Source organism: Eschrichtius robustus, chromosome 19 (genome assembly GCF_028021215.1).
Source record: "Eschrichtius robustus isolate mEscRob2 chromosome 19, mEscRob2.pri, whole genome shotgun sequence".
NCBI lineage: Eukaryota > Metazoa > Chordata > Mammalia > Artiodactyla > Eschrichtiidae > Eschrichtius > Eschrichtius robustus.
Genome location: NC_090842.1, coordinates 29765571 through 29791252, shown reverse-complemented (window position 1 = coordinate 29791252; position 25682 = coordinate 29765571). Strand labels below are relative to the sequence as shown.

Here is a 25682-nt window from a genome sequence, read left to right as displayed (position 1 = left end):
CGCCTCGCCACCGCCCCGCGGATCCGCGCCCGCGCCCGCGCCGCCCGCGGCGCCCTGGGCCGGGCTGTGAGCAACAGGCGGGGCCGAGCGCACGATTCCACTTCGGTGCCGGCTGGAGCGGAGGAAGCGGGTGCCGTGCGGTAAGCGGTGTCCCAGCCCCCTGGCCGCCCCTTCGCAATGTGCCCGACGGGAGCAGCCCCCCTGTGGCCGGGTTGTGCAGGAATCCAGCTCCCGCGTCCTCCGGTCTTCCCCGCCCCAGGCCGCGCGCCGCCGGCCTCCGGGTCGCCGTTTCCTGCAGCCTGAGAACAGCCCCCGCCTCCCGCTCGTGTCCCTGGCTTGGCCGGAGCCGGGGAGCGGTGTCAGAGACCGCAGGCGCATGTGACCCTCACCGCCGTTTCGCCCACCCCGTGCGTCCCCAGGCGTTGGCAGCCCCGGTCCCCACCACGGTCCTTTGGAAGCACTTTTCCGGTACCGTCTCCTGTAACCGCCCCGCGATGAACATTGCCTTCAGCCGCTAGTCGTCACTTGTGTTTTCCTTTCCTGGAGGGATCATGGCGCATTTCTCCGGGGGCTCCTTTGCCTAAACTTTCCAGGGGCGCTCCTCACCGTAGCCGGTCCACCCCACGCCAGGGTGGAGGTTCCCTAATCATGGGGTGCTCCCCAGGGAGGGCACCATTGTAGGCGATAGGCAGACCTGGCATGAAATAACAAAGCGAGACAAGTGGATAGTTCCCTTCGGGTAGTCCTGACAATTACACACCATGGAGTCCATGCCAAGCCTTGTTAATCACTTTTGCTCTTTGAATTGTCACAGCAACCCGGAAGGGAGATAGTAGTCAGGAGCCCGTTTCCCAAAGGCCAAACTACCTACAGTACGAGGAGGCTACAGTAAAGGCAGGCACACAGTGCTGGGGAGCGGTGCCCTGCTTCTGTGTTCTTGTGGCTTCGCAGCTGAAAGAGAGAGTCAGTGAGAAAGCTCCCCTTTGGCCCAGAGCTGTGTCTTCAGCCCGTCTCTACCGTGTCCAGCTCAATCCTGGGGGGGGACCGAAGTGACAGAATAGGAATGTATTTATGCTTTTGTGGCTTCCTTCTGACTCTCTCCTTCAGTAGTGTTCAAGAGGTTTCTTTTGGTATAACATATTTCAGAAAATCACTGAAAAGAAAATGGTAAGGAAATCCTGATGCAGGTGACAGCAGAGATGGCAGGATCCTTCTGTATCTGTTAGGAGGACACCGACTGTCTTGCTCACGGCTTTCTATCTGTAGTGTCAATGGCTCTTTTGCGTGAAGGGAGGATAACCCCCTCAGGGGAAGTGGTCCCATGCTCACAGGGTTGATGAGGACGACCCAGAACACAGAGCTAAACACACCATCCTTGCTTGCGTGTCTGGAAGGAGAACAATGTCTCCTAGGCTAATGATAACAAATAAATAAATAAGTAGGTGATATGATAGACTACTCACTGAGTGCCCAGTATATTCTGACATTCTTTGCATGTATTCAATTCTTTCATCCCGAGAGCCAGACACTATTTTCTTGCCCTTTAGAGCAGAGGAGACTGAGCCACAGAGAGGTTATGTCCCATGGCTATATGTGGCACAGATGGGACTGGCCCTCCTGCAGGCCGACTGCAGCCCCCCGCCCAACCGGACAGCATGTCATCCCATGAAAGGTGAGGACACTGAACACCTGGCCCAGAGGCAGCAGTGGGAAAGCACTGAGCAGCTGGCAGTCAGAACCCTCTGCACGGCTCTGTGACCTCTCTGGGCTTCAGCCTCCCACCTCTGCAGCCAGGAGCACAGCTGGACTGTCTCCGAAGACCCTTGCGGCCCTGAAAAAGGAGAGGCCGGATTCAGCCTCCAGTGATGTCATAACCGGCACCATGTGGCCGGGAGGTGAGACAGCTGTAGTGTAGGTTTAGTCCTTTGAGTCTAGGCTGTGTGCCCTTGGGTAAGTTGCTTAACCTCTCTGGAATTGGCACCGTCGCTCCAGACCATGCAGGTTCACTGAGTGTGTCCAAATGCTGTGGCGGTGACTCGTTCCATGGGGCTTGTTGGAGGAGATCCCCACGCCCTCTGGCACTGGATAAGCAAGGTTCCTATCCATCTCTGCCCTCACCATGAGCTTGCTTGCGAACCAGGGAGCCTTTCTCCAGGAGCTTGTTGGGAGCTAAAGGATTCTCTGTGCACAAATGTCAGCGTGGAGGTAGCGATCATAAAGGACACCGTTCGGGAAGCCCGAGCTAGGAGCCGGGCCACTGTCTCGCTTATTCCCCCTCTTGGAAATTAATCTTTTCTATAGAAAGGAGGAAATGAAATCTCAGAGAGTATCAGTGACTTGCCAGGTCAGGAAGTGGCACGGTGGCTGTGAACCCGGGTGCCTGACACCAGCACCCACGCACGCAGCACGGGCCGGCTCCCGAAATGCCCTCTTCACACAGGGCACCCGTGGCCGAGCTTGGTCCTGACTTCTGAGCCTCTTGTCTCCTCTTTCTCTTGGAGTGCCCATCAAATAGGAATTCCCTCCCCAGACCGCCAGGGGGCCCAGCACCTGAAATACATCACCTGTTCCCTCAGCACACACGTCTTGCTAATAAACACCACCAGGCCCTCCGCACTGCAGCACCACCATCGCTCTGCAGAGGAACACGTGAAGTCCTCCTTCTGAAACCAGGTCTCCGGGAAACGGCTGGGAAATGCCCACCAAACAAATCCAAATCACTTTCGGGGTGTCAGGTAGCCACGGGCTGGATTTTGAGGGAAGGCAAGACGTCAGGCTGATCTAGGGAGGCACTGGCGAAGATTCAGGGCCAAGCCCCTGCAGGGAGCTGTCAGGGGTGGCGAGTGTCCTGTCCGTAGCCCTGGGCGAGCCAAGAGTGATGTTGCCTGTGGGGAGGCAGGCGGCAGAGCTGCTCCAGGCGTGTGTGGTCCACACAGCGGGGCATGTGTGAAGTGTTCCCGGGACTCAAGCACACATTCAACGTATGTGCAGCATACGAGAGCCTCTGATTTTCAGAATTGCTCCTCCAACGTGTTAAGGTGATTTTACGTGTTGAAGGGAAAAATGGGTTTCCCATATCGTGTCCTTTTACATTTTTTCTTAGCGATTCTTTTTACTGACCGGGGTGAAAACTGTGGCAGAAAATACAAATAGGTCTTTCCAGGGTGTGTTAGACGCAAGCCCCGTGTGGAAGTCAAACAAGAGGGGTGTGGGATTCCATCCCCTCTGGGTGCTTTTCCAGGCTCTCATCACCGAGGACTGAGTTTGGCAGGGGCCCCCAGAGAAGGAAAATGAGAAACGGACCACTTTCTCTGCAATCCATACTCCTAAGGGGAGTAGAGGGAGTGCGTCCTCTGTGTGTCCGATGCCCTGTGTCTTCTGGGCGAGGCTTTCATTTGGAGCTGAGAAACTGAAGCTCAAATTAACCTAAGCGGCTAAGACGCTCCGTGTGTGTGTGTGTTTTGGGGGGTGGGGGAGGGTACTCTTTGGTCCAGAGCCGAGGTCTCTGCACTTCCAGCCCAGTTCCCCACGCCAGCCCTGATGGGCGCGGAGCCTCTTTGTCCAAGACAGACAAAGGAAGACAGAGCCAGAATGAAGTCAACAACTTTTATTACAACTCACATATTTCATAGAAAAAGGAATGTAGCGTCAGGTCCGGTTGTATGAAAAACGGTAAAATGCAGGTTCGTCCTGGTTGCTCTGTTGCCACCCGGGGCAGGCTCTCCGCGACATCAGGCACAGCAGCTGCACTTGTCCGAGGCCCCTTTGCAGACGCAGCCCTGGGCACACTTGGCGCAGCCCACGGGGCAGCAGGAGCAGCAGCCTGGGGAAGCAAGGGCAGCGTGCGGTCGGACCACGCGTTGTCCGGAGCCACCCTTCCCAGCAGCAGGCCTGGCCCCAGCTGCCCTCAGGCCCAGACCCCGAGTTTAGGATGGTGTCCTCTGTCCTGAGATAATTGCTCTCAGACACTAGGTTCAGGTTGCCTGCCCCATCTGTGCCCAGGACAGGGCACAGAGCCTTGGAGAGACAGTGAGCGGGGCCTCTGGGGACAAGAGAAAGCCAGCGCCCAGCACCATCAGTGATGTGAGCAAAGTCCTCAGGATCAAAGTGGAGGCAAACCCCTGACAGAGCAGCTCCCGCTCGGGATAGGGAAGCTCTGGGCTGCTTCGACAGGAAGGGGCTGCCCCAGGTCCGAGAAACCACACACGGTCACTAGTTCATGTCCCTAAAGTGCTTCAGTCCCTGAGAGGATTCAGAAGCGTGACTCAGGAGGCAGGAGGGCTAGTTCTACTGACAGGTCTGAGGTTGCTTGTTAATGACCCGTCTGGGCCTCAGTCTCCCTGTTCTCTAGTGCGCGCCTGGGTCTCGGTCATCTGGAAGGTGATTCCAGCTCTGACTGTGAATCCCTTCCTGGTGGGGGGTGGGGGGTGGGGTGGGGTTTACCGGGAGGTTTGGTCACTGTCCTGCTCCTGCCTGCTGAGCTCTGGGCTCCCTGCTCGCACTCAGCCCAGACCCCGCATTCCCAGAGAAGGCCCCGCACACTCACGCTTCTTGCAGGAGGTGCATCTGCAGGCTTTGCAGGTGCAGGAGCCAGCGCAGCTGCAGGAGCCGCCTGCCAGGAAGGGAAAGGCCCGCGGTGAGCAGGGAGAGGGAGGCAGGAGCTACAGCAGACGGTCAGCAATGCCTCCCTGAGCCCTCCTCCTCTGTCAGGACCCAGCCCTGGGAGCTCGTGTCCACTCAGGCGGATAGAGAAGCCCCAGCTCCTCTCTTCTGGTCCAAGGAGAGTAGGTCCCCTCCTGATGGACTCCACAGGGAAGGTCCCAGGCTCCAGACCCAGCCCAGGCTGACTGGGGCTGGGGGCCAGGGCCCATGGCCTGAACCCCAAAGAGGCAATGTCCCCTCCTCCCCTCAAGTCCTGGCAGCTCCGAGGCCTCCTCCAAACACTGGGTCCCGGTCTAGCAGTCCCCTGACCAGACCAGCTGGGTGACCTTAACAAAGACAGTCTTGAGCCTCTGTAGTCTCCATTCATAAATAGAGGCTGGAAATCTCTGGCTGTCTAGTGGTTAGGGGTCTGCGCTCTCGCTTCCTAGTGTCTGGGTTCAGTCCCTGGTCAGGGAACTAAGCTCCCGCAAGTCGAGTGGTACGGCCAAAAAAAAAAAAAAATAGATTTAAAAAATGCTGTCGCTACCCTGGCTAGGAAGAAAGCACTGGGTGAACCGCGGGCGTCCACTTGTGCTGAAATTCAAATTCTTCCTCATCTAACCCCAGGGACACTCTGTCCTGTGCCTAAGAAGCGGGCATCCAAGCCCCAGAGCCAGGGGTTCCTTACCAGTGGAGCAGGAGCAGTTGGGGTCCATTTGTAGCTAAGGTGAGGCCGGGGGTCGAAAGCAAGTGGCCGAGAGGCACCTGAGCTGGTGGGAGGCGTGTCGAGCCTAGGAGGCTGCTTGCAGTGTTTGTACCCGGAGTAGGCGGCCCGGGCGCAGAGGTCCCACCCCCTCCTTGCACCCGCCCCGCGGATCTGCGCCCGCCCCGCCCGCCGCGCCCAGGGCCGGGCTGTGAGCAACGCTCGGGGCCGAGCGCACGATTCTCCCAGTGCACATGGGTCCGCTCTGCGCACGGAGAGCCGTGTTTGGTGCCTGCTCGCGGGGAGGGACTGTTTGCCAGGAGGTACGCGGTGTCCTAGCCTCCCTGTCCGCCCTTCCCGATTTTCCCGTGGGCGGCAGCCACCTTGTTCCCTGATTTTCCAGCAACCCAGCCTGTGTCCTCGCCGTCTTCCCCACCCCCGCCCCCCGCGCTGTTGTCTTCACGTTCACCCTTTCCGGAGCCCGTGTGCAACCCTAGTGTCACGCTCACGTCCCAGTCATGGCTGGATCCTGGGAGTTGTGTGCAGAGACCGGTGGTGGATGTGAGCTTCACCACCAATCCTCCGACTCCCTCTTCCCCCACCATTTCCTGTCCTGGTCCCCACGATGGTCCTTAGGCAGCGTTTCTCTAACGTTTCTCCGTAAGAGCACCGCGACCAACTCAGGCCTCTGCCTCCCATCCTTCCTTCTGTTCTCCCCTACTGAATGGATGGATGGGCACATTTGTCCCGGTGCTTCTGGCCTAAACTTGCCAGGGGTTTTCCTGATCCTAGCCAGTCCACCCTGCTCCAGGATGGAGGTTCCCAAAGCATGAGATCCCACCCCATGGAAGGGATCATTGTAAGTGATGGGCAGACCTGGCATTAAATAACAAAGCATGAAAAGTGGTTATTTCCCTTTCAGTATTCAGCAGTGGGAAGAGCACTGAGCTGGCAGCCAGATCCCTCTGCATAGCTCTGTGACCTCTCTGGACTTCAGTCTCCCATCTCTCCAGCCAGAAGCACAACTAGACTGTCTCAAAGGAGGCTTCCAGCTCTGAATAATGATAGGCAGGACTCAGCATTCAGTGACCTCATAATCAGCGACCTTTGGCAAGGAGGTGAGACAGCCTTACTATAGGTTCAGACCTCTGAATATGATCTGTGTGCCCTTAGGCGGGTTGCTTAAACTCTGGGTAGCTGGAACAATCATTCCAGCCCCTGCAAGTTCACTCTGTTACTGGTTCAGTGTAGATCAAGTGATATGAAGGGTGGGCATTGATTTTGTGTTTCTCCAAGTGGTGTGGCAGCATCTTATCCTAGGGGGGCTATTGCAGGGCATCCACACTTCCCCTGCCAATGGATCAGTAAATTTGCAATCAAACTTTAACCTCCAGCCTGGAGGTTAAAGCTTGCAAAACCATGAGCCTTTCCCCAAGAGCTTGTTGGAATTCAACAAGATTCTGTCCCAGTAAAGTCACTGTGAACAGAAGCATCATAATAGACACTGTTTATTAAGCCCTAGTGAGGAGCTAGGCCACTCTCAATACCACATAGGGATATAATCTCCTTTTTATAGGAAATGGAGACTTAGAGAGGTTGAGCGACTCATTTAGGATACGCGGCTGGTAAGTGCCACTGTGGTCTGTGAACCAAGACTGCCTGACACCAACACCCATGCACCCAGCACAGGCTGGCTCCTGAAATCCCCTCTTCACACAGGACACCTGTGGGTAAGTGTGGTTCTGACACTTGGGCCACGTGACTCTTCACACAGGACACCTGTGGGTAAGTGTGGTTCTGACACTTGGGCCACGTGACTCGTCTTTCTCTTTGACTTTACATCAAATAGCAAATCCCTCCAAAAGTTGTCAGGAGTACTAGCTATTGCCATTATTTACAAGTCACTCAGCGCCTCACTCCTTCCTAATAAATACCACAACTTTGTAAATGCAGAATCTGACACTACCCTGCACAGGCAGACATGAAGTCCTTCATCTGGAACCAATTTCCAGGTACTCTCCCTCTTGTTGGGAAATGTCTGGGCATTACCTGCAAATTCCTAGTCACTTTGCTGGTTTCAAGTAGCCAAGGGCTGGATTTTGAAGGCAGAGTTCAGCCTGACCTAAAGGAACTTCCAAAGATTCAGAGCCAACTCACCGCAGGGAGCTCTCAGGGGTAGCAGGTGTCCTGTCACTGGCACTGGGCCAGCCAAGACCGATGTTCCCTGTGGGGATGGGGGGGAAGAGCTACTCCAGGTGTGGGTGGTCCACACAGTGGGGCATTTGAAAGTGTTTTCAGTGTTCAACGTACTCCTTTGATGAACACGTGGTTTTTTTTAATAATTGAAGTATAGTTGATTTACAATATTGTGTTAGTTTCAAGTGAACAAACATGTTTTTACTTTTTAAATTTTTCCTGTATTACTCTGTTCTTCATATATTTATTCAAATTTATTGAATCAAAAATTGGGTTTTGTATTTTGTGTCCTTTTAAATTTTTCTTAGTAATTCACTTAATTTTATTTTACCAAAGTTTAGGTTTGTGAAGTTAGAAAATAAAAACCACAGCTAGAAAATTCACACGTCTTTCAGTGCAGGGAGTTTGAGACTTCCAGGTAGGGATTCAGGTAACTGGAGGTGTGATTCCAACTGCTTTAGAGTCTATCAAGCCTAAAATCTATGAGGAAGTGAAGTTAGCCAGGGAAATCAGAGGATGGAAAATGAGGCATTGAGAAGTCACCAACCCTTGCCATGCCACCAACCCTTGACATAAGAATGGAGAGGACCTTGTATCTGCTCAACACCCTTAGAGCATCTGGTCTAATGCTCTTCCATTGCTCTTCCATTTTACGGAAGATGAACCCAGTGAGGGAGTGTGTCTTGTCTTAGGCACTCAGTTTGTTAGGGACTCACATTTTGTTCCAGTACCCAAGTCTCTGCACTTCTCATCCAGTCTCCTACACAAGCCCTGGATGGCACAAAAGCCCTTATTCCCAATGCACAGAAAAGAAAGCCGAGTCGGAATAGTGTCAACAACTTTTATTACCACTTACATATTTCATAGGAAAGGGAATGTAGCAATCAAGTCAGAGTTGTATAAAAACACAGGTCGGCCCGTGTTCCTCCATTGACACCGGGGCAGGCTCTCTGCGACATCAGGCACAGCAGCTGCACTTGTCCGAGGCCCCTTTGCAGACGCAGCCCTGGGCACACTTGGCGCAGCCCACGGGGCAGCAGGAGCAGCAGCCTGGGGAGAGATGGGGGAAAGCAGATGTCAGCGATGACTTTCCCAGGCTCCTCCTTGCCCAACAGCAGCCCTGCCACAAGCCCTCAGATCCAGAGGACCCTGAGTACAGAAAAACATGCTCTGTTCCAAGACAGTTGGGAGGACCTTGGGGTTTGGCTTCCGCTAGGAAATGGCTGCCCTGCCCCATCTAAGCCCAGGACAGGGCAGAAAGTCAGAAGCAGCAGTGACAGGTGCCGAAGGGCAAAGGAAGACCAGCCCCCGCGCCATAGCCATACACTCAGAGCCCGCTCTGGGTTCCCTCCCTCACCCTAGCTGCAGCCCCCAGGTTCCCAGAGAAAGCTCCACACTCACTCTTCTTGCAGGAGGTGCATCTGCAGGCTTTGCAGGTGCAGGAGCCAGCGCAGCTGCAGGAGCCGCCTGCCAGGAAGGGAAAGGCCAGCAGTGAGCAGGGAGGGGGATGCAGGAGGTACAGCAGATGGTCAGCAATCCCTCCCTGCAACCTCTTCCTGGGTGCAGGGCCCAGTGCTAGGAACTCCCGTCCAGCATAGAACAGACAGAAGTCTCACCCCTCCTTCTCTGCCCTTCTATGCAAAGGGCTGTGTACTGCCTTGTATTTACCCCACAGGTATGGTCCCAGGCTCCAGAGCCCATTCAGGATGCCTGAGTCTGGTGGCCAGGACCTTCTGTCTGAGCCCAGAAGAGGCAATGTCCCCTCGCACCCAGCACAGGGAATGCAGAGGCCTGGACAGAGCACTGCGGCCGACCCAGAAGTCCCCTGACACCTGGATGGTGTGGCGCAGAACAGCCTTGAGCCTCAGGCCTCTCGCCTCTGAAATGGAAGCCCCAGTTGGATGGAAACGCTCTAATGGGGCATGAAGGCGCTTGACCAGGGAGAAAGCACGTGCCGGGTTAACTACAGAAGCCCACTTCAGCTCAAGCTCAAAATATTCCTCCCTCCTCCAAACCCAGGGATGCTTCTTGGTATTGGGGAAGGGGCATCCAAAGTTCCAGAGCCAGAAGTCCCTTACCAGTGGAGCAGGAGCAGTTGGGGTCCATTTGGAGGCGAGGTGAGGCGGGAGGTCCAAGGCAAGTGGCGAAGAACAGGGTCTTGGGCCGGTTGGGGGCGTGTTAGAACCTAGGAGCCGGCGGGTTCAGTTTATACCCAGAGGAAGCGGCCCGGGCGCAGAGGCCCCGCCCCCGCCTTGCACGCGGCGCGCGGATCTGCGCCTGTTCAGCCGGCGGCGCCCGTTCCGGCTGTGCGCAGCTGGCCGGGCCGAGCGCAGCGTTCCGTGAGCAAGGATTGGGTCGGTGTGCAGCGCTGCGGCCGCCCCTTTGGCGCTAGAACTCGCGGAGGGACGGTGTGCTGGGCGGCTCTCGGCGTCCCAGCTTCCCTGCCTTCCCCTTCCCAATTTTCCCAAGGTAGGCAGTCACCTTTGTTCCGGGATCTTCCAGGTCCCCAGTTCCCCCTCTCTTTGCCACCCCAGGCCCCATTGCCTTTGGGCTCAAGTTCGTCCTTTCCGGAGCCCGTGTGCCCCCCCCCCGGCCTCCTCCCCCCCTCCCCGGCCTGTGCTCACGTCCCTGGCTTGAAGGGGGCGGTGGAAAGAGCCGAGGGAGTTGTGTGCAGCGTCCCAGCGGCGGATGTGACGTTTGCCTCCCAGTACTTTTCCTTTCCCTGTGCCCAGAGGGACTTAGGCCCTATTTTTCTGTCTCAGTTTCAAGGCGGACGCTGGCCTCTGTCTGCTCCATCCTTCCTCCACTCTCTAAAAGTTTGAAGGGATGTATGGGCAATTTGTCTGGATCCTTTGCACAAAACTCCCCAGAGACTCTCCACAGCCTAGCCAGCCCACCTCACTCCAGGAAAGTTGTTCAGAAAGTGGGATGCCTCCAGGGGAGGGATCATTTTAGGTGATAGGCAGATCTAGCATCTGCATATCAAGAAAAATAATTGTTTCCCTTTCAATATTACTGACAATTAGACAGCATTGTGTGTGTGTCCCACCTGGTTAATCATTGTTTGATCTTTCAACCCTCACAATGACTCAAAAAGAGGAATACTGTTATTTATGAGCCCATTTGGCTGGTGGGAAAGGTAAGTCACAAGGATGTTAAATAACTTGCCCAGGGTCACAGAGCTGGGAAGTAGTGCCACTGGATCTGAATCCAGTCAGCTTCCCAAGGGAAGAGTTCAAAGATAAAGTTTTCCTTTGGCCCAGAGTTTTCCTTTGATGTATCTTCAACATCAGTGTACTGCTTGAAATCTTTTAAACAGAGATAAGCCTCAAGCTTATCAACTCTTCAGGCCCATGTCATGATTTTGTTTTCAAGGACCTAGATTGCCTTTTCCTTCTGCAAGACATCATACTGGTCCAGTACACTGATGATATTATGCTGCTCGGAGCTAGTTGCAAGAAGTAGCAACTACTCTAGGCTTATTGGTTGAGACTCTGCAATGGCTGTAAAAAAGCCTGTGGAATAGAGGAGATCCCTTAGGGCATCTCTTAGTACTACCCTGCCCTGTGATTAAAGTCAGTGAAAAACTACTATAACAAGCCAATCAAGGCAGGACTGATAAAGGCTCAGACCCTTCAGAAATGAAGGTTTGGGTCACCCCAGCATCCTAAGGAACCATGACCAACTGAGGTGCATGCAGGGAGCAAAGGGAATACAGAATAGGTAGTATACGAAGATGTTTATAAATGTCAGCTGTGACCACATGACCAGTTCCAGAAACAGAAATGACAACTGTAAGTGTTAGGAGTACTTCTTCATTATTTTGTTATAAATATGTTTTTATATATACGGCAAATATCTTTGTTTTCTTCCCTCTTTTATCCCCTTCTCATATAACATAGAATGTATTGACTTTACATTGTAGTATTTACGTATTGTTAACATAACAGTACTTGTTACGTGATATCAAGTACAAAAGTGACCATCACCCAAGGAGTTTGCATCCTCCTTTGGGGACAGTGTTATACATTTTCAGTTGTAGGTAGGATAGTTGTGTCATGTTAGGCAGAAGCATGACCTTGTTATTGTCTTTGTTGGGAGATTAAGTACGGTTTACGAAGTTGTGTGGGTGCTAGTTTGATAAGTGGTGGTCTGTAACGGTTAGTTTTATGTACCAACGCGTTTTAGGCTGTCATGCCCAATCCTTGGTCACACACTAGCCTGATGTTGCTGTGAAGGTATTTTTCAGATGTGATTAACATTTAAATCAGTAGACTGAGAAAAGCAGATTACCCTTCATAATGTGGAAGGCCTCATCCAGTCAGTGAAGGCCTTAGAGAAAAACTGAGGTCTCTTGAAGAGGAGGGAATTGGGCCTCCAGACGGCCTTTAGACTCAAGATTGCAACCAACATCAACTCCTACTGGAATTTCCAGGCTGCTGGCTAGCCCTATAAATTTCAGTCGTGCCAGCTTCCACAGTTGCATGAGCCAATTTCTTAAAATAAATCTCTCTCTCCCTCTCTCTTTATCTATCTCTCTACCTACCTACCTACACCCTGCTGGTTCTGTTTCTCTGGAGAATGCTAATACAAATATATTTTAAAACATATAAATCATTAAAGGAAAAATGTTAAGTAAAATACTGGTGCAAGTGGTAGCAAAGGGCACAGACTGTTGTGCTCAGGGTTATAAATCCCCAGTGCTGATCGGTTGAGGACAACACAGGACACACAGCTAGGCACACCACTACTGCTTCTGTGTCTAGAGGTACATAAATACCCCCTATGTTTAATAATAATAATAATAATAAATGGCTAACATTATAGACCACTCACCACGTGCCAAGCACCATACTAAGTTCTTTACATGTACTAGTTCTTTAATCTTCTGAATCATATGCTTTTATTTTGCCCCTTTAAAAGTGGAGGAGACTGAGCCACAGAGAGATTATATCCTGTGGCTGTAAGTGACGCAGGTGAGACTGGCACTCGTGCAGGCTGACTGCAGCATCATGCCCTCACCCACGATCTTACACCAGGACTTCATATGACACGTGAGGATGTTGAAAGCTGACACAGAGGCAGCAATGGGAAGAGCACTGAGCAGGCAGTCTGTATAGTTCTGTGACCTCTCTGGAATTCAGTTTCCCATGTGTCAAGCCAGGAGCACAATCTGTCCATTTCGAAAGGTCCTTCTAACTCTGAATAGTGAGAGGCAGGATTTAGCATTCAGTGACATCATTATCTGCCAGCTGTGGCCAGGGGGTGAGGTCAGCTGTAGTGTAGGTTCAGACCTCTGACCTCTGAGCTGTGTGACCTTGGGCAGGTTGCTTAACCTCTCTGGAATCAGCACAATCACTCCAACCCCTGCACATTCACTCTCTCACTGGTTCCTGTGCAGATCAAACGACATGAAGCATGGGAATGGCTTCTGAGTCTGTCCAAATGCTGTGGCAGCATCTTGTCCTGGGGGTCTCTTTGGAGGTCATCCCTACTCCCTTTGGCACCGGATCAGCAAATTTCCAATCCCATCCTTAACCTCCAACCCAGAATAATGCTTCTAAACCAATGAGCTTTTCCCCAAGAGCTTGTTGGGCGCTAAAAGGATTCTCTCTCCACGAATGTCAGTGTGGACATAATGATCATAATGGCCACTGTTTATTAAGCCAGGACACTATCATTTAATCCCCACATAGAGATATAATCTCTTTTTCACAAATGGGAAAATAGAGACTCAGATGTTGAGTAACATGCCCAGGCCATACCACCTGTGGCGAAACAGGCTGTGAACTGAGACGCCCACGCACTCAGCACAGGCTGGTTTCTGAAATCCCCTCTTCACACAGGGCACCTGTGGGCAAGCATGGTCTTGACTCTTGGGCCACGTGACTTGTCTTTCTCTTTTATTTTACATCAAATAGCCATTCCCTCCACAAATAGCCAGGGGGACTAACTGTTGGCATTAATTACAAGTCACAGGGCGCCTCACTCCTGCCTAATAAACACCACCACACCCTCCAAACTGCAGAATCTGCCATCACCCAGCACGGGTGGACATGAAATAGTCCATCTGGAACCAATTCTCAGGCACACACCCTCTTCATGGGAAATGACTGTGTAATTCCCTCCACATCCCTAGTTATTTTGCTGCTTTCAAGTAGCCAAGGGCTGGATTTTGGAAGGACAGATTGCAACGGTGCTCAATGGACACCTTCGATGAACATGTGTGCGACGTTTTTAAATCTCTGATTTTGTTTGTTTTTTCATATATTGATTGAAATTATGTGTGTGGAATCTAAAAACATGGGCTTTGTATTGTTCTATGGCATTTTTATAATGAAATGTTCCTTCACCACAGGGATTTTTTAGAAGCCCCATTTAGATTCAAGCAGGTGAGGGAGTTTTCCACCCCTTTAGTCACTTTCAAGACTAAAATCCAGCGAGGAACTGAAGTTGAACAGGGAAACCATGGAGGATGAGAATTCTGGAATGAGAAGTTTCTGTGCCACCAACGCTTGACTTGAAAACAGAGGGGACCCTGTATGTGCCCAGTGTCCTTATAGCATCTGGCCTAAGGCTCTTCCATTTTACAGAAGATGAAGCCCAGTGGGGTAATGTGGCTTGAACAAGGCACTGGGTTTGTTAAGGGCTACCATTTTGGTCCAGAAACCAAGTCTCTGTACTTCTAGCCCAGTCCCTCACCCCAGCCCTGGTCAAGTCAAGGAAAACAGAATAAAGCCAACCACTTTTATTATCATTCTTGTATTTTATAGGACAAAAAAAAAAGAGGAATGTAGGTTTGTACACATTGCTCTATTTACACCCGGTGCAGGCTCTCCGCGGCATCAGGCACAGCAGCTGCACTTGTCGGAGGCCCCTTTGCAGACGCAGCCCTGGGCACACTTGGTGCAGCCCGGGGGGCAGCAGGAGCAGCAGCCTGGGCAAGGGAAGGAGGTGGCAGAAATGAGCGCTTGGAACAAAGGATTAATAAGGCTTCCCGTCCTCTCCAGTGGAGGCGCCACCGTCCCTAGGGATGGGGCACCTACTGCCCTATTTAAATTCCCTTCCGTGGTGTAGAGGGCTGGGGGCGTGGGGGGGGGCGTGGCGGGGGGGGGGGTGGGCGCGTTAGGGGTAGATGTAGAGAAAATTCCACTTAACTCTTCTTGCAGGAGGTGCATTTGCACTCTTTGCATTTGCAGGAGCCGGCACACGTGCAGGATCCACCTGCAAAGAGAACGGCCGATATAAAAACGGTTCCCGGAGACTCGAACGCGGGCATGGGTGCTAGGAGCCCGAGTTTGAGTCCCAGTTCCACAACCAACTCGTGGGAACCTGGGCAAGCCACGAACTCTGATCTCCTTATCGGTCAAACGGGATCTCCTAGTTTAACTTAGAATAGAGGCGGGTACACCAAAACGCTTTCGAAAGGGGCAATTTGTTCCGGAAAGTGAGTGATGAGTCAGAAATTGCTTCTCTAGTTCTACAATCGACACCCAACCCCGAACCAGATCTCCTTACCCGCGACGCAGGAGCAGTTGGGATCCATGGTGAGAGGAAGCAGAGGTTGGGGTCCGGAGACGGCGGCACGAAGGATGGCAAGGACGTCGAGGGGGTGTGCTGGAGCGGAGGGCGCCGTGGGCTGCCTTTATAGCGGGAAGGAGCCTGGCGAGTGCAAAAGCCCTCCGGGGCGGGCGCAGCCTGCACACGCCCCGCGCTGAGTCACTGGCGGCCCGCGCGGCGTCCCGAGCTGTGCACACGGGCCACCCGGCACCAGTTCTCAGTAGCCGCCCTACGTGCGCCTCGGCGAGGGAGGGCCGGGTGCAGAGCGCGGACCCCGCGTGCAGGGCTGCCCCGGGCTGTGCGCGGAGCACCCTGACCCCTGCCCTTCGCTGTGTGCGCAGTTCCCGCCACCGCCTTCCCCTCCCCCCAGCACGCCCCACCCCCACTCTCCCCACCGCATCCGGTGCCCTGTGCGTGAACCTGAGTAGTTAAGAGAGTGGGTCTTGCGGATTGATTCTGCTCCGGCGGAAAACCGGTGGGAAGTCAGGACAGATTAAAAAAAAAAACTCTTTGCACCCGTCAAGGCTTAAAAATTGTGTAGCATCACATTAAACCCGTGGGATGGTTATTGATGACATACTGTATATCGAGTGCTTTAGCATGTGATAGGGAAGGTGTAAGCGTGTTATGTGCGAGCTCTCATTTAATCCTCTAACAACCCTGTGAGGTAAGGACTAGTCATCATTCCCATTTTAGAGTATGGAGGCCCAGAGAAGTTAAGTAACTTGCCCAAGGTCACAGAGCTAGTGAGTGGCAGAGCCTGGTTCAAATCAGTGGGCCCAGCAGATGCTGAAGTCCCTCTAAGGGTAGACATCACCAACAAGGGAGAATAAGGATCAAGAAGCCACAAGCCTTGTACTCAGGAAACTCATAGTCATGGGGGCAGCCTCATGGGTGTGTGGGGAAAAGTAATACCAGGGTCATGGCTAGGATAGAGGCAGGGGGAACAGAGGGGAGACCCAGTCCAGCCTGGGAGGAGGTGGGCCAGTCAGGTGGGCCATTGCCTTGGGCCTGAGGGTGAGAAAGTCTTCACCAGGCAGGGGAAGAGGAAGGAGTTGTATTCCAGCCAGTGGAAGAAGCAGCCGGATGGAAAGTTGGCATTCCCATGGAACATTTGGAAGGGAAAACCTCACAAGAACTTTCTTCCCCAGTGGATGCAGAGGGGAAGAGTGGAATTGCGGTCCAAATTCCTTTCTGGGGAGGTACATCTTGCTTCCCTGCTGGTACATGTCTGACTGCTGTGAAATGGATCTTAGATCATTATCCTGGGATTGCCCAGAGTGTGTCATCAGATGAGCAGGTTACCGGAAGGTTCGTGGCAGGTTTAGGGAATGCTGGTTGCTGCAGTGGGGAGTTTAGTGAGGAGGTGGGCAGAGGACAGGCTGTCCTCGCAGCATTTACTGTAAAGTCCTGTGGAAGTGTCTTCACAGCTTGGCTCAGACGTCACTTTCTCCTGGGAGCCCGTCCTGACCCCTGTGCTAGGTCAGGATGCCTGTGGAATGTGCTGGTAAACAGCTTGTCCTTTTCCTTCCTGGCACTTCCCATGTCTGTAATACACAGGAAAGTGTGTGATTCTGGGATCTTTGTCCCTCCACACCAACCTGCCACTGAAAACACCAAGAGCACTCACTGCCCCTGAAATGTGCTTCCAGCCCTCAGCCCAGGGCCAAGTTTACAGTCGGCGCTTAATAAATATTTGTCAAATCAATTAATAGGGGTAAATCCCCAGATGTGTCCTCCCTTCCCAGCCCTGCCCCCCGGCATTAGGGCCGATTACAAAATGAAAGTAAAAAACTTGTTTTTCACCACTCTGGGACCTGTGTGGTCACTCAGAAACTCCAAGCAGGGCAGGAGAGTTGAACTGTCAGAAGGACTAAATTCTGATGGTCACTCTCCCACCCACTTGCTGAGTGACCTTGGGGCTGTTATGGGCCAGGGCTCCCCTGAGCATCAGTTTACTCATTTGTCAAATGATCAGATTGTACTAGAATTTGCGGGTCACATGCAAACATGCTCTGATTTTAGAGCCAAGGTCTCAGAAATCTCGCTGTGTCTGGCAGCCCCGTGGACCGAGAGCATGGAAGGGCTGCTCTTTGGATGGTGGGCAGATTTTGCTGCTGTTGTTGTTACATACGCACTCACGTTATATGCAAAATTCCTGGTTTCTTATAAATCAGATGGTCACTTGTCCACTCAGGGGAAACAATCCAACTCAATGAGGAGACAACAACGCTTGTTTTTGCCCTGTAAAGTATTGAATCAAGCCCTGGGTTTGGGCCATCTGTGTTGGCAGTAAAATTTGTTTTCAGGTCTAAGCTGTCTCCCTTAAGTCATTTTGACTCTGAGAGGAGAGGGATGACCAATCGGCAAAGGGGAAGGGCGGCCCAGGCCCAGTTTTGCTCATCTCTGTACCCCGGTAAGCCTTGTGGGTCAGAGGTGGAGAGGGAGGACTTTCTAATGCCTGCAGTCCTCATGTGGTAGGAAGTGAGGAAAATGAAGCCAAGCAGCATAAGATGAGGAAAAACACCCCTCTGCAAATTTGGTGTGAGTTATCAGTATGAGGCAATGATGTGGGCCTAGTCTGCATTAATAGAAGTATGCCATCCAGAATGAGGGAGGTGATTTTTCATCTCTTTTTAACTGCGAATGTGGATATTTTTGGTTCTGCTGCTGAGTCATCCATTCATCCTTACCCTGTGACAGTACCCTTAGGTTTCCTTTGTAGAATCACTCTTCCCTACTCCTAGCCCACGTGGGCTAAGATGGATGGATGGAGTTGGCCCCATTCGTGGGCTCCCAGGAAATTCCATCTTCCTGGACATAGTGATTGGCTCTGATTGGGTCACCTAGCCATGAACCAGAGAGAATCAATGGAACTCCTCCTGGAAATGCTAGGAGAATGACAGATACTCTTTCCATCTAGACTTCAACCTGAAAGGGTGTGAAGCTGAGTTTCTAGAGCCTTTGTCTCCATGAGAAAGAGCCTGAGAATAAATTTATCATAAAGGAAATGGAGCCTGACAATATCATTGGAGCACCTGGATCCAGCCAAGCCTGAAGCCACCGTGAGTCCAAAATTTCCTCTTTTGTTTAAATCGTTCTGGATAGATTCTTAACTGGCACAGTTGGGCAGACCACCCTGAGGGCTGTGTTCATTATTGGGCTTCAACAGTCCAGAAGACAGTTGATCACAATAGTCCTAAGACTCAAAACCCCATCATGTGAGCAACAACTGAGAGGGGTGGGCAGGTTCAATCTGCAAGAAAACAGTTACCTTCGGATATGTGGACAGTGGTTGCTCCTATAGCCGTGCAAAAAATCACCCAAAAATGCAGTTTAGACAACAACCAGTTTATTGTCGCTCCTGGTTTTGTGGGTCAGGAATTTGAGAAGCGCTCATTTGGGTGATTCTTTTGTTTCATGTATCACTGTCTGAGGTCACTTGGTGGCATTCAGTTGGAGGATGGGCTGGTCTGGAGGATCTAAGACAGCTTCACTCACGTGTCTGGCACCCTAGCAGGCGTGGCTGGAGGGCTGAGCTCAGCTGGAACTAAAGACCAGAGCTCCCTCCTGTGGCCTCTTCAGCATGGTGGCCTCAGGGCAATTAGATTCCTTACATTTGGCTCAGGGCGCCAAGGGTGAGTCCCAAGAGACAGGAGTGGTAGCTGTGAATCTCTTAAGCCCTGGGCCCTGAAACTAGCACAGGTCAGTTTCACCACTTTTGATTGGTCAAGAAGCCACAGAGCCTGCCCAGATTCGAGGGGAAAGGATGAAGACCCCAGGTCTTGATGGAAGGAGTCAACATGTTTGCAATTATCTCTCATCTGCCATAGTAGTCATGGGGCATAATATTGAGCACGTACCATGCATCAGGACATTCTGAGTTTATTTCACTTAGACCTCGGCACAGTCCTACAAGGCAGATGCTGTTAGTATCTCCATTTTACAGATGAGGCACTGAAGAGTTACATGGCCTGTTCAGGGTCACACAGCTGTAAGTGGCAGTGTGGGGATTTGAACCCAGGACTTTCTGATGCCACACCTACATGTTTATGGCATGCTGAAAAGAAGAGAATAGACTTGTGCTCTGTGGTCCCAAGGGCAGTAGCAGGAATAAAGATTCTGCTCTGGGTGGGAAAGGCCTTTCTTGCAATTAGAGCTGGTGACGATTGGAAGGGACCGCCTTGGGAGATAGTTTCCTGTCACCATGGCAATAGGAACAGAGGCTGGTGGATTCTGGCATTAGATGGTGGGATAGAAAGAATAGATATATTTATTGTGAGAAGATCATCAACATCGTGGTGGTGATGAACTAGCCTACCTCTGCAAGATCTCCTTCCAAATCACCAACGCCCTGAGCACCTCTGTCACCACCATCATGCACACGCTCATGAAAGACACCCTTGCCCATATATACACACACATATACACATATATAGTTTAAATTTCCCTTTTAATGTGATTAGCATTATACTATACATATACCTTGGGTTTTTTTCCCCACTGAATGGTAAGATGTGGTGGTCTTTCCATTGCAGATGCGTTTTTATCAGATGTTCATTATGACCATTTTTATACTTCACTCCTGAAGGATATTTAGCTTGTTTTGAGGCTTCTGCTGATACCAACGATGGGACAGTGAACTTCCTGGGTTGAAGGTATGTACGTTTTAATTAGTCTTTTTTTTTTTTTTTTTTAAGATGGGATTTTATTTATTTATTTTTATTCATTTATGGCTGTGTTGGGTCTTCGTTTCTGTGAGAGGGCTTTCTCCAGTTGCGGCAAGTGGGGGCCACTCTTCATCGCGGTGCGCGGGCCTCTCACTACGCGGCCTCTACTGTTGCGCAGCACAGGCTCCAGACGCGCAGGCTCAGCAAGTGTGGCTCACGGGCCTAGTCGCTCTGCGGCATGTGGGATCTTCCCAGACCAGGGCTCGAACCCGTGTCCCCTGCATTGACAGGCAGATTCTCAACCACTGCGCCACCAGGGAAGCCCGGTGTGTACGTTTTAAATTTGAGTAACTACTGTTAAAATACCCTCCAAATTTCTCTTCAAGACCCTGCTTTCACTTCTTTTGGGTATATACCCAGAAGTGGAATTGCTGGATCGTAAGGTAATTCTATTTTTAATTTTTGGAGGAACCACCATTTTACATTTCCTCCAATAGTGCACAAAGATTCCAATTTCTCCACATCCTTGCCAACACTTATTTTCTGTTTTTTTGTTATTTTTGTCTTCCTGATACTGGTCATCTGCTACGGTCTGAATATTTGTGTCCTTTGGGGTCATGAGGGTAGAGCTCTCATGAATGGGATTAGTGCTTTTATAAAAGAAACCCCACAGAGCCCTTAGTCCTTTCCACCATGTGAGGATGCAATGAGAAGTCTTTGACCCAGAAAAGGGGCTTCACCCAACCATGCTGGCACCCTAAACTCAGACTTCTAGTCTCTCAAACTGTGAGAAATAAATTTCTGTTGTCTATAAGCCGCCCAATCTGTGGTATTTTGTTACAGCAGCCCAAAGGGACAGACACTATCCTAATGGGTGTGAGGTAATTTAGCTTTGTTTTGATGCTTTTTGTAACACAAGGCAAGCCAGAAACAAACAGAGAAGACAAGCATGGTTAGGTTTAAGAGCCTAGACTTTAGTCAGACAGCCTGGGTTCATATCCTGGCTCTACCACATTCTAGCTTTGTCACCTGTTAAGCACAAGACAGCAGGCTCAAAATGGAGTTGCTTATGCTAAGCCCCATGTCACCAGGGACTTCGGCTCTCCCTGAAATCTTTAACCAATCAGGAATCACCTGATCAGCACTATTTAGGTAAGCTGCCTGAGAGGCCCCTGCCATCCCCTGAAGGAAAGTAACTGCAATAACCAACCTGCTTTTTTGCCTGTTATGACTTCCTTGTTCCCTTCTAGCTATAAAAGTCTTTCGTTTTGTGCAGCCCCCCTGAGCTCCTTTCTATCTGCTACATTGCATGCTGCACGATTTGAATAGATATTTGCTCAAATCAACTCTTAAAAATTTTAATATGCCTCAGTTTATCTCTCAGTAGACTGCATGCAGATTACCCTAAGCCCTATTGCCCCATCTGTAAAATGGGTTTAATAATCATACCATTCTTCTAGAGTTGTAAGGATCAAGTAAGATAATGTACTTAAGAGAACTTTGTACAAGATAATCTCACATTTATCAATCTTTTTGGTGTCTTAGTTAAAAGAGGTACCTCCACCCCAAAGTAATAAGCATTCTCCTATTTTCCTCTTCCAAATTCTTTTACAGATTTGACTTCGCTCCTGGGTGTTTAAGTCAATTGAAAATTATTTTTTAACTGATATGCAAAGGGGTAGCCCATTGTTTCAGCACTTTTCACTAACTAGTGTATCCTTTCACTGCTGATTTCATGTCTCTTACTTGCAGCTGCACTGGGGTCTATTTCTGAACTATCCTCTCTGTCCAACTGATCTATTCTGAGCCGACACCACTTCCTAGAGCTTTAGAACAAGTACTGGTATGCAGTTAGAACAAGCCTTTTTTGTTGTTCCTTTCCAAAACTGGCTTGGCTTTTCTGGCACTCTGTTTTTTGAAACTCAGCCTGTTAGGTTAAAAAACAAAATCCTGGTGGGCTTTTGAATGGACTGTCCTGATAAAGTAACTTGGAGAAAAACTGACATGTTTGCAGCACTGTGTTGTCTTAACTGGGAAACTTTTCTCTGCCAGAATTCTATTTTTCTTTTCCATTCAACCCAGGTAGATCTGCGTGTTCCCTTTTATCAAGGACTGCACCACAACTACCGTGGATTAAAGCACTCATTACCCTACTTCCCCTTGAAGAAGGAAGGAGCTGGACACAAACTGCCAAATGAGAAGGTTTGAAAAGGAGCTGAACAATCTGTTTCGGGGAGACAGGCTGCTCAGGGCGGTGACCTTGGAAACGCAGCTGATGGTTTGCCAAGGCAGGACCCAGGCCTCCTGGCCTCTCCTCTAATGACCCTGAAAACAGGCAGCTTTGTAGGAGCAGCTAGAAAATTCCAGAAACCGCGGGCCTTTGGGGCTGGGGGCTGGTTTTAACTTCCCCCAACCCCATTGTACAGATGCAGAGAGTGAGGCTGAGAGGCAGGAGAAAGAGACAGACCCATATGGGTCTGGTCTCCCCTCTTTCCCCAGAGTTAAGCTTGACTTGGCAAGAGGATCAAGTGCCATATGAAGGTGCGGGAGGATGTCCTCAGCCCCCCGAAGTTCCATCCGAGTCCCAGAAAGACCAGTGGCTAATCTCAGGATTTTATCTTCCAACTGAGCCATCCCCTCAGATGAGGCTCCTTCTACCCTCCATGTCCTTCCCCTTTAAGAAGAGACCAGTCCTTGGTTTATGCCATTCATAGGATTTATTGTCACTTGCCAGTGGCTAGCAGGGGAAGGGGACACACTGCCGAGCCTCACCACGGGGACAGGTGGCGCTGGGCCACCCAGCACTATTTACACACGTTTCGCACGGGGCACGTCCTCACTGGCAGCAGCTGCACTTCTCCTCAGCTTCGGTGCCCTCTCCGCCTTTACACACACAATCCTTGGCGCATTTCTCACACTCTGCGGGGCAGCAGGAGCAGCAGCCTGCAGATAAAATAGGGGCACCCAGTCTGATGGCCTCTCCTCCCCATCTGTCCCCATCAAGAGGGAGGGGGAAAAGGAGGGATGCCAGAGGTCACTGCCCCCTTCCTGGTCTCACACCTGGGTTGACTCAGCATCTCTGTTGTGTCAGCTACGCTCTGGGCTACCCTGGGAGAGGGGTACCTAGTAACTAGCCCACAGCCCCTTCTGTGAGCACAGGACCCGGGTGGGGGGGGGGATTAGGCCCACGCTGGGGAGTTGTAGGCCTGGAGGAGAAAACATCCAGGGTAAATGGCCTTGAAGGATAAACCTGCAGGAGCAGAGATGGTACAGGTGTAGGGGGTCCAGGAGATTCATGGCCGGGGGGTGGGGTGGGGTGCTCCACGCCTAGTCTAACACGCAAAGAAGAAGGGCGCCTTCCCCCCACCTCCTTCTCCCCCTGCGTGTTCAACTGCTTTGGGGAGATTCAGGGGAGGTAAAATCGAGGGGATCCACAAAGGCCCGAGACGGCCCAAGGGACCCCAACTCCAGAGCTAACCCCCAGCCTCACTAATGGCTCCCCAGGCACTGGAGGTTTTGAGGGGAGGAATTGGACCAGGATAGCAGTTCTCAATCCCAACTGCCCATTAGAATCTTCCGGGAATTTACAAAAACATCTTGCCACGGGCGGGCCTATGGTAACAATCATTGAGGGAGGGGCCCCTGCAACTGAGTCTTAAGGCCTCCCGGGTGGTTCTGTTACAGTAAACGTCAAAGCAATGTAACAGGGGGCCTAGGGATCTCTCTGTATTGCGTGGACAGGCCTTGTGCTCCGGGGAGCACGGCGGGGAGGGGAAGGGCAGAGGGGTCCCCACACTCACTTTTCTTGCAGGAGGTGCATTTGCATCCCTCACACTTGCAGGAGTCAGCGCAGGTGCAGGAGCCGCCTAGAGAGGGAGGTGCCACAGGAAGGGTTAAAGTGATAAAACTCGGGGTGGGGCCAGGCCCCTTGGGGGAAATAAGGCTCCCTTTCCCCAAATGTCCTTGAGCAAAAGCGTAGGGCACGGGGTTCTTTGCAAGTAAAGGGGCGCCCTGTGCCGCAGGATGGGGGCGGGGGCTCACCAGTAGGGCAGGGGCAGGTCTCAGGATCCATGTCGAGAGGAGCTGCCGCCGGAGGAGGTGAGTTGGCTTCTCGGGCAATTGAACGCACTAGCGGCAGCAGGTGGCGAGGCTTTTATAGCCCCAGGCGGGGGCGCGTAGGCACAGCGCTCCAGGCGCGCGCGCCTCCTCTCTCCGTCTGGGAGCACCAGCCGGGGCGGAAGCGCGCACTGCGGCAGCGGTTCCCCTTCCCCCTTCCCCCGCCGTGTGCACGGCCGGGCGCTGCCCCCACCCCCACCCCCCGCTGCCTCGCGCACAGCCGGGTGCGCGCAGCCACCCACTTCCCACCGTGTGCAGGGGGCACTGCCCCGCCCGCCTGCCCGCCCGTGTGTACCGCCGCAGCTGCCTACCCGCAGACAGTGCGCACTTCCCGCCTCTGAAAGCGGAGGGAGGGAAAAAGGCTTTGTTATTCCCCAGCCCTTCCCTGCCTCTTACCCCTTCCACCCCCCTTATCCCTTATTCTAGGATTCCTCATCCAAGTGGGCTGCTGAGCCACCGTGCTGCTTTAGGACTCCGTTCCCTGTGTGTCTCATGGGGAGACAACACCACCGGAAGGGCCCTCGCAAACTGGCTTCGGGAGAGACCTGCTCTGGGAGGCCTAGAGGGCAGGTCTGGGGTGACGGGAGTTTTGGGACGGAGGAAGGGTAGCGGTGCTAGGTGGCCGCATCTCAGCTTCAGAGGGAAGCGGATCTCCTTTTATCTGTTCCTTGTGCTGGGTTTCTGAGTCCCTTGTACTTGTGGTAGGCTGAAAAATGGCCCCTCAAGAGCTATCCATGTCAAATCCTGAAATCTGTGACTATTACCTTATTTGGAAAAGGGGACTTGGCAGATGTAATTAAATTAAGGATTTTTTTTTTAAAGAGATTGGAGTTTATTTATTTATTTATTTATGTTTGGCTGTGTTGGGTCTTCGTTTCTGTGCGAGGGCTTTCTCTAGTTGCGGCAAGCGGGGGGCCACTCTTCATCGCGGTGCACGGGCCTCTCACTATTGCGGCCTCTCTTGTTGCGGAGCACAAGCTCCAGACGCGCAGGCTCAGTAGTTGTGGCTCACGGGTCTAGTTGCTCCGCGGCATGTGGGATCTTCCCAGACCAGGGCTCGAACCCGTGTCCCCTGCATTGGCAGGCAGATTCTCAACCACTGCGCCACCAAGGAAGCCCAAAATTAAGGATCTTAAGGTGAGATCATCCTGGATTATCCAGATAGGCCCTAAATCCAGTGATGAGCATCCTTAGAAGATGCACAGAGAATAGAAGAGGAGGAGGCGACGTGACCACAGAGGCAGAGATTGAAGTGATGTGGCCGGCAGCCACAGAAGCTGGACACAGAGCAGTTCATGTCCTTTGCTAATAAGTCTGTGTCCTCACTCAGCAAATCAAGACACTTAGTCCCTAGGAAACAGAGGAACAAAGGACAGCATTAGACAACTGGTCAAGGGTTAAGGAAGCAGGAGAAAGGATTGCTAATGGCATTTCAGACAGGGCAGTCACATGGCGACCCCGGGGAAGCCTCACTTTTCCTGCTTGTAGTGTAAGCACCTTTCACATGGCTGTATTGGGCTTCACAGGGGCAAGGCTCATCTAGAGACAGTGAAAAAAAACATTTATCCCAGGACTCCTGCAATAAAATATTTGAAAGGTGAAGGTGGGAGAGGTTAGCATCTGGCATTTGGTTGGAACACCTATTGCCTTCCCAAGAATGGAAGTTCCTCCACAAGCCCTCCCAAAGGGATATTATCACCTCTCACACCCAATTTCCACTTTTTTTTTAATATAAATTTATTTATTATTTATTTTTGTCTGAGTTGGGTCTTCGTTGCGCGCAGGCTTTCTGTAGT

At 51.8% G+C, this 25682-nt stretch overlaps 3 protein-coding genes and 1 long non-coding RNA gene across 6 annotated transcripts; 1 reads left to right on the top strand and 3 right to left on the bottom strand.

Annotated features, from left to right (window-relative positions):
• Nucleotides 1-37: 37 nt before the first annotated feature.
• LOC137753917 (uncharacterized) lies at nucleotides 38-24709 on the top strand. 2 transcript variants are annotated; one of them, XR_011071635.1, is made up of 5 exons: nucleotides 38-140; nucleotides 18024-18165; nucleotides 19639-19758; nucleotides 21853-21972; nucleotides 24313-24709. It is a non-coding gene; the product is annotated as an uncharacterized lncRNA (long non-coding RNA). The 2 variants fall into 2 exon arrangements; XR_011071633.1 differs by lacking the exon at nucleotides 38-140 and adding an exon at nucleotides 9852-10009.
• LOC137752770 (metallothionein-1E-like) lies at nucleotides 3593-5449 on the bottom strand. The gene is made up of 3 exons (XM_068527577.1): nucleotides 5330-5449; nucleotides 4547-4612; nucleotides 3593-3823 (listed from the first exon to the last, which is right to left on the bottom strand). The coding sequence occupies exons 1-3, from the start codon at nucleotides 5355-5357 to the stop codon at nucleotides 3732-3734; spliced, it is 186 nt and encodes a 61-aa protein (XP_068383678.1). The 5' UTR covers nucleotides 5358-5449; the 3' UTR covers nucleotides 3593-3731.
• Nucleotides 8368-10111, bottom strand: LOC137753916 (metallothionein-1E-like). Of its 2 annotated transcripts, XM_068529366.1 has the most exons (4): nucleotides 10022-10111; nucleotides 9619-9725; nucleotides 8942-9007; nucleotides 8368-8590 (listed from the first exon to the last, which is right to left on the bottom strand). In XM_068529366.1, the coding sequence occupies exons 2-4, from the start codon at nucleotides 9644-9646 to the stop codon at nucleotides 8499-8501; spliced, it is 186 nt and encodes a 61-aa protein (XP_068385467.1). In that variant the 5' UTR covers nucleotides 9647-9725; nucleotides 10022-10111; the 3' UTR covers nucleotides 8368-8498. The 2 variants fall into 2 exon arrangements, with proteins under 2 accessions (XP_068385467.1, XP_068385466.1); XM_068529365.1 differs by lacking the exon at nucleotides 10022-10111 and having other exon boundaries at nucleotides 9619-9850.
• On the bottom strand, nucleotides 14274-15246 carry LOC137753915 (metallothionein). The gene is made up of 3 exons (XM_068529364.1): nucleotides 15059-15246; nucleotides 14699-14764; nucleotides 14274-14477 (listed from the first exon to the last, which is right to left on the bottom strand). Exons 1-3 carry the CDS (start codon nucleotides 15084-15086, stop codon nucleotides 14386-14388), a joined length of 186 nt encoding a protein of 61 aa, XP_068385465.1. The 5' UTR covers nucleotides 15087-15246; the 3' UTR covers nucleotides 14274-14385.
• Nucleotides 24710-25682: the final 973 nt, after the last annotated feature.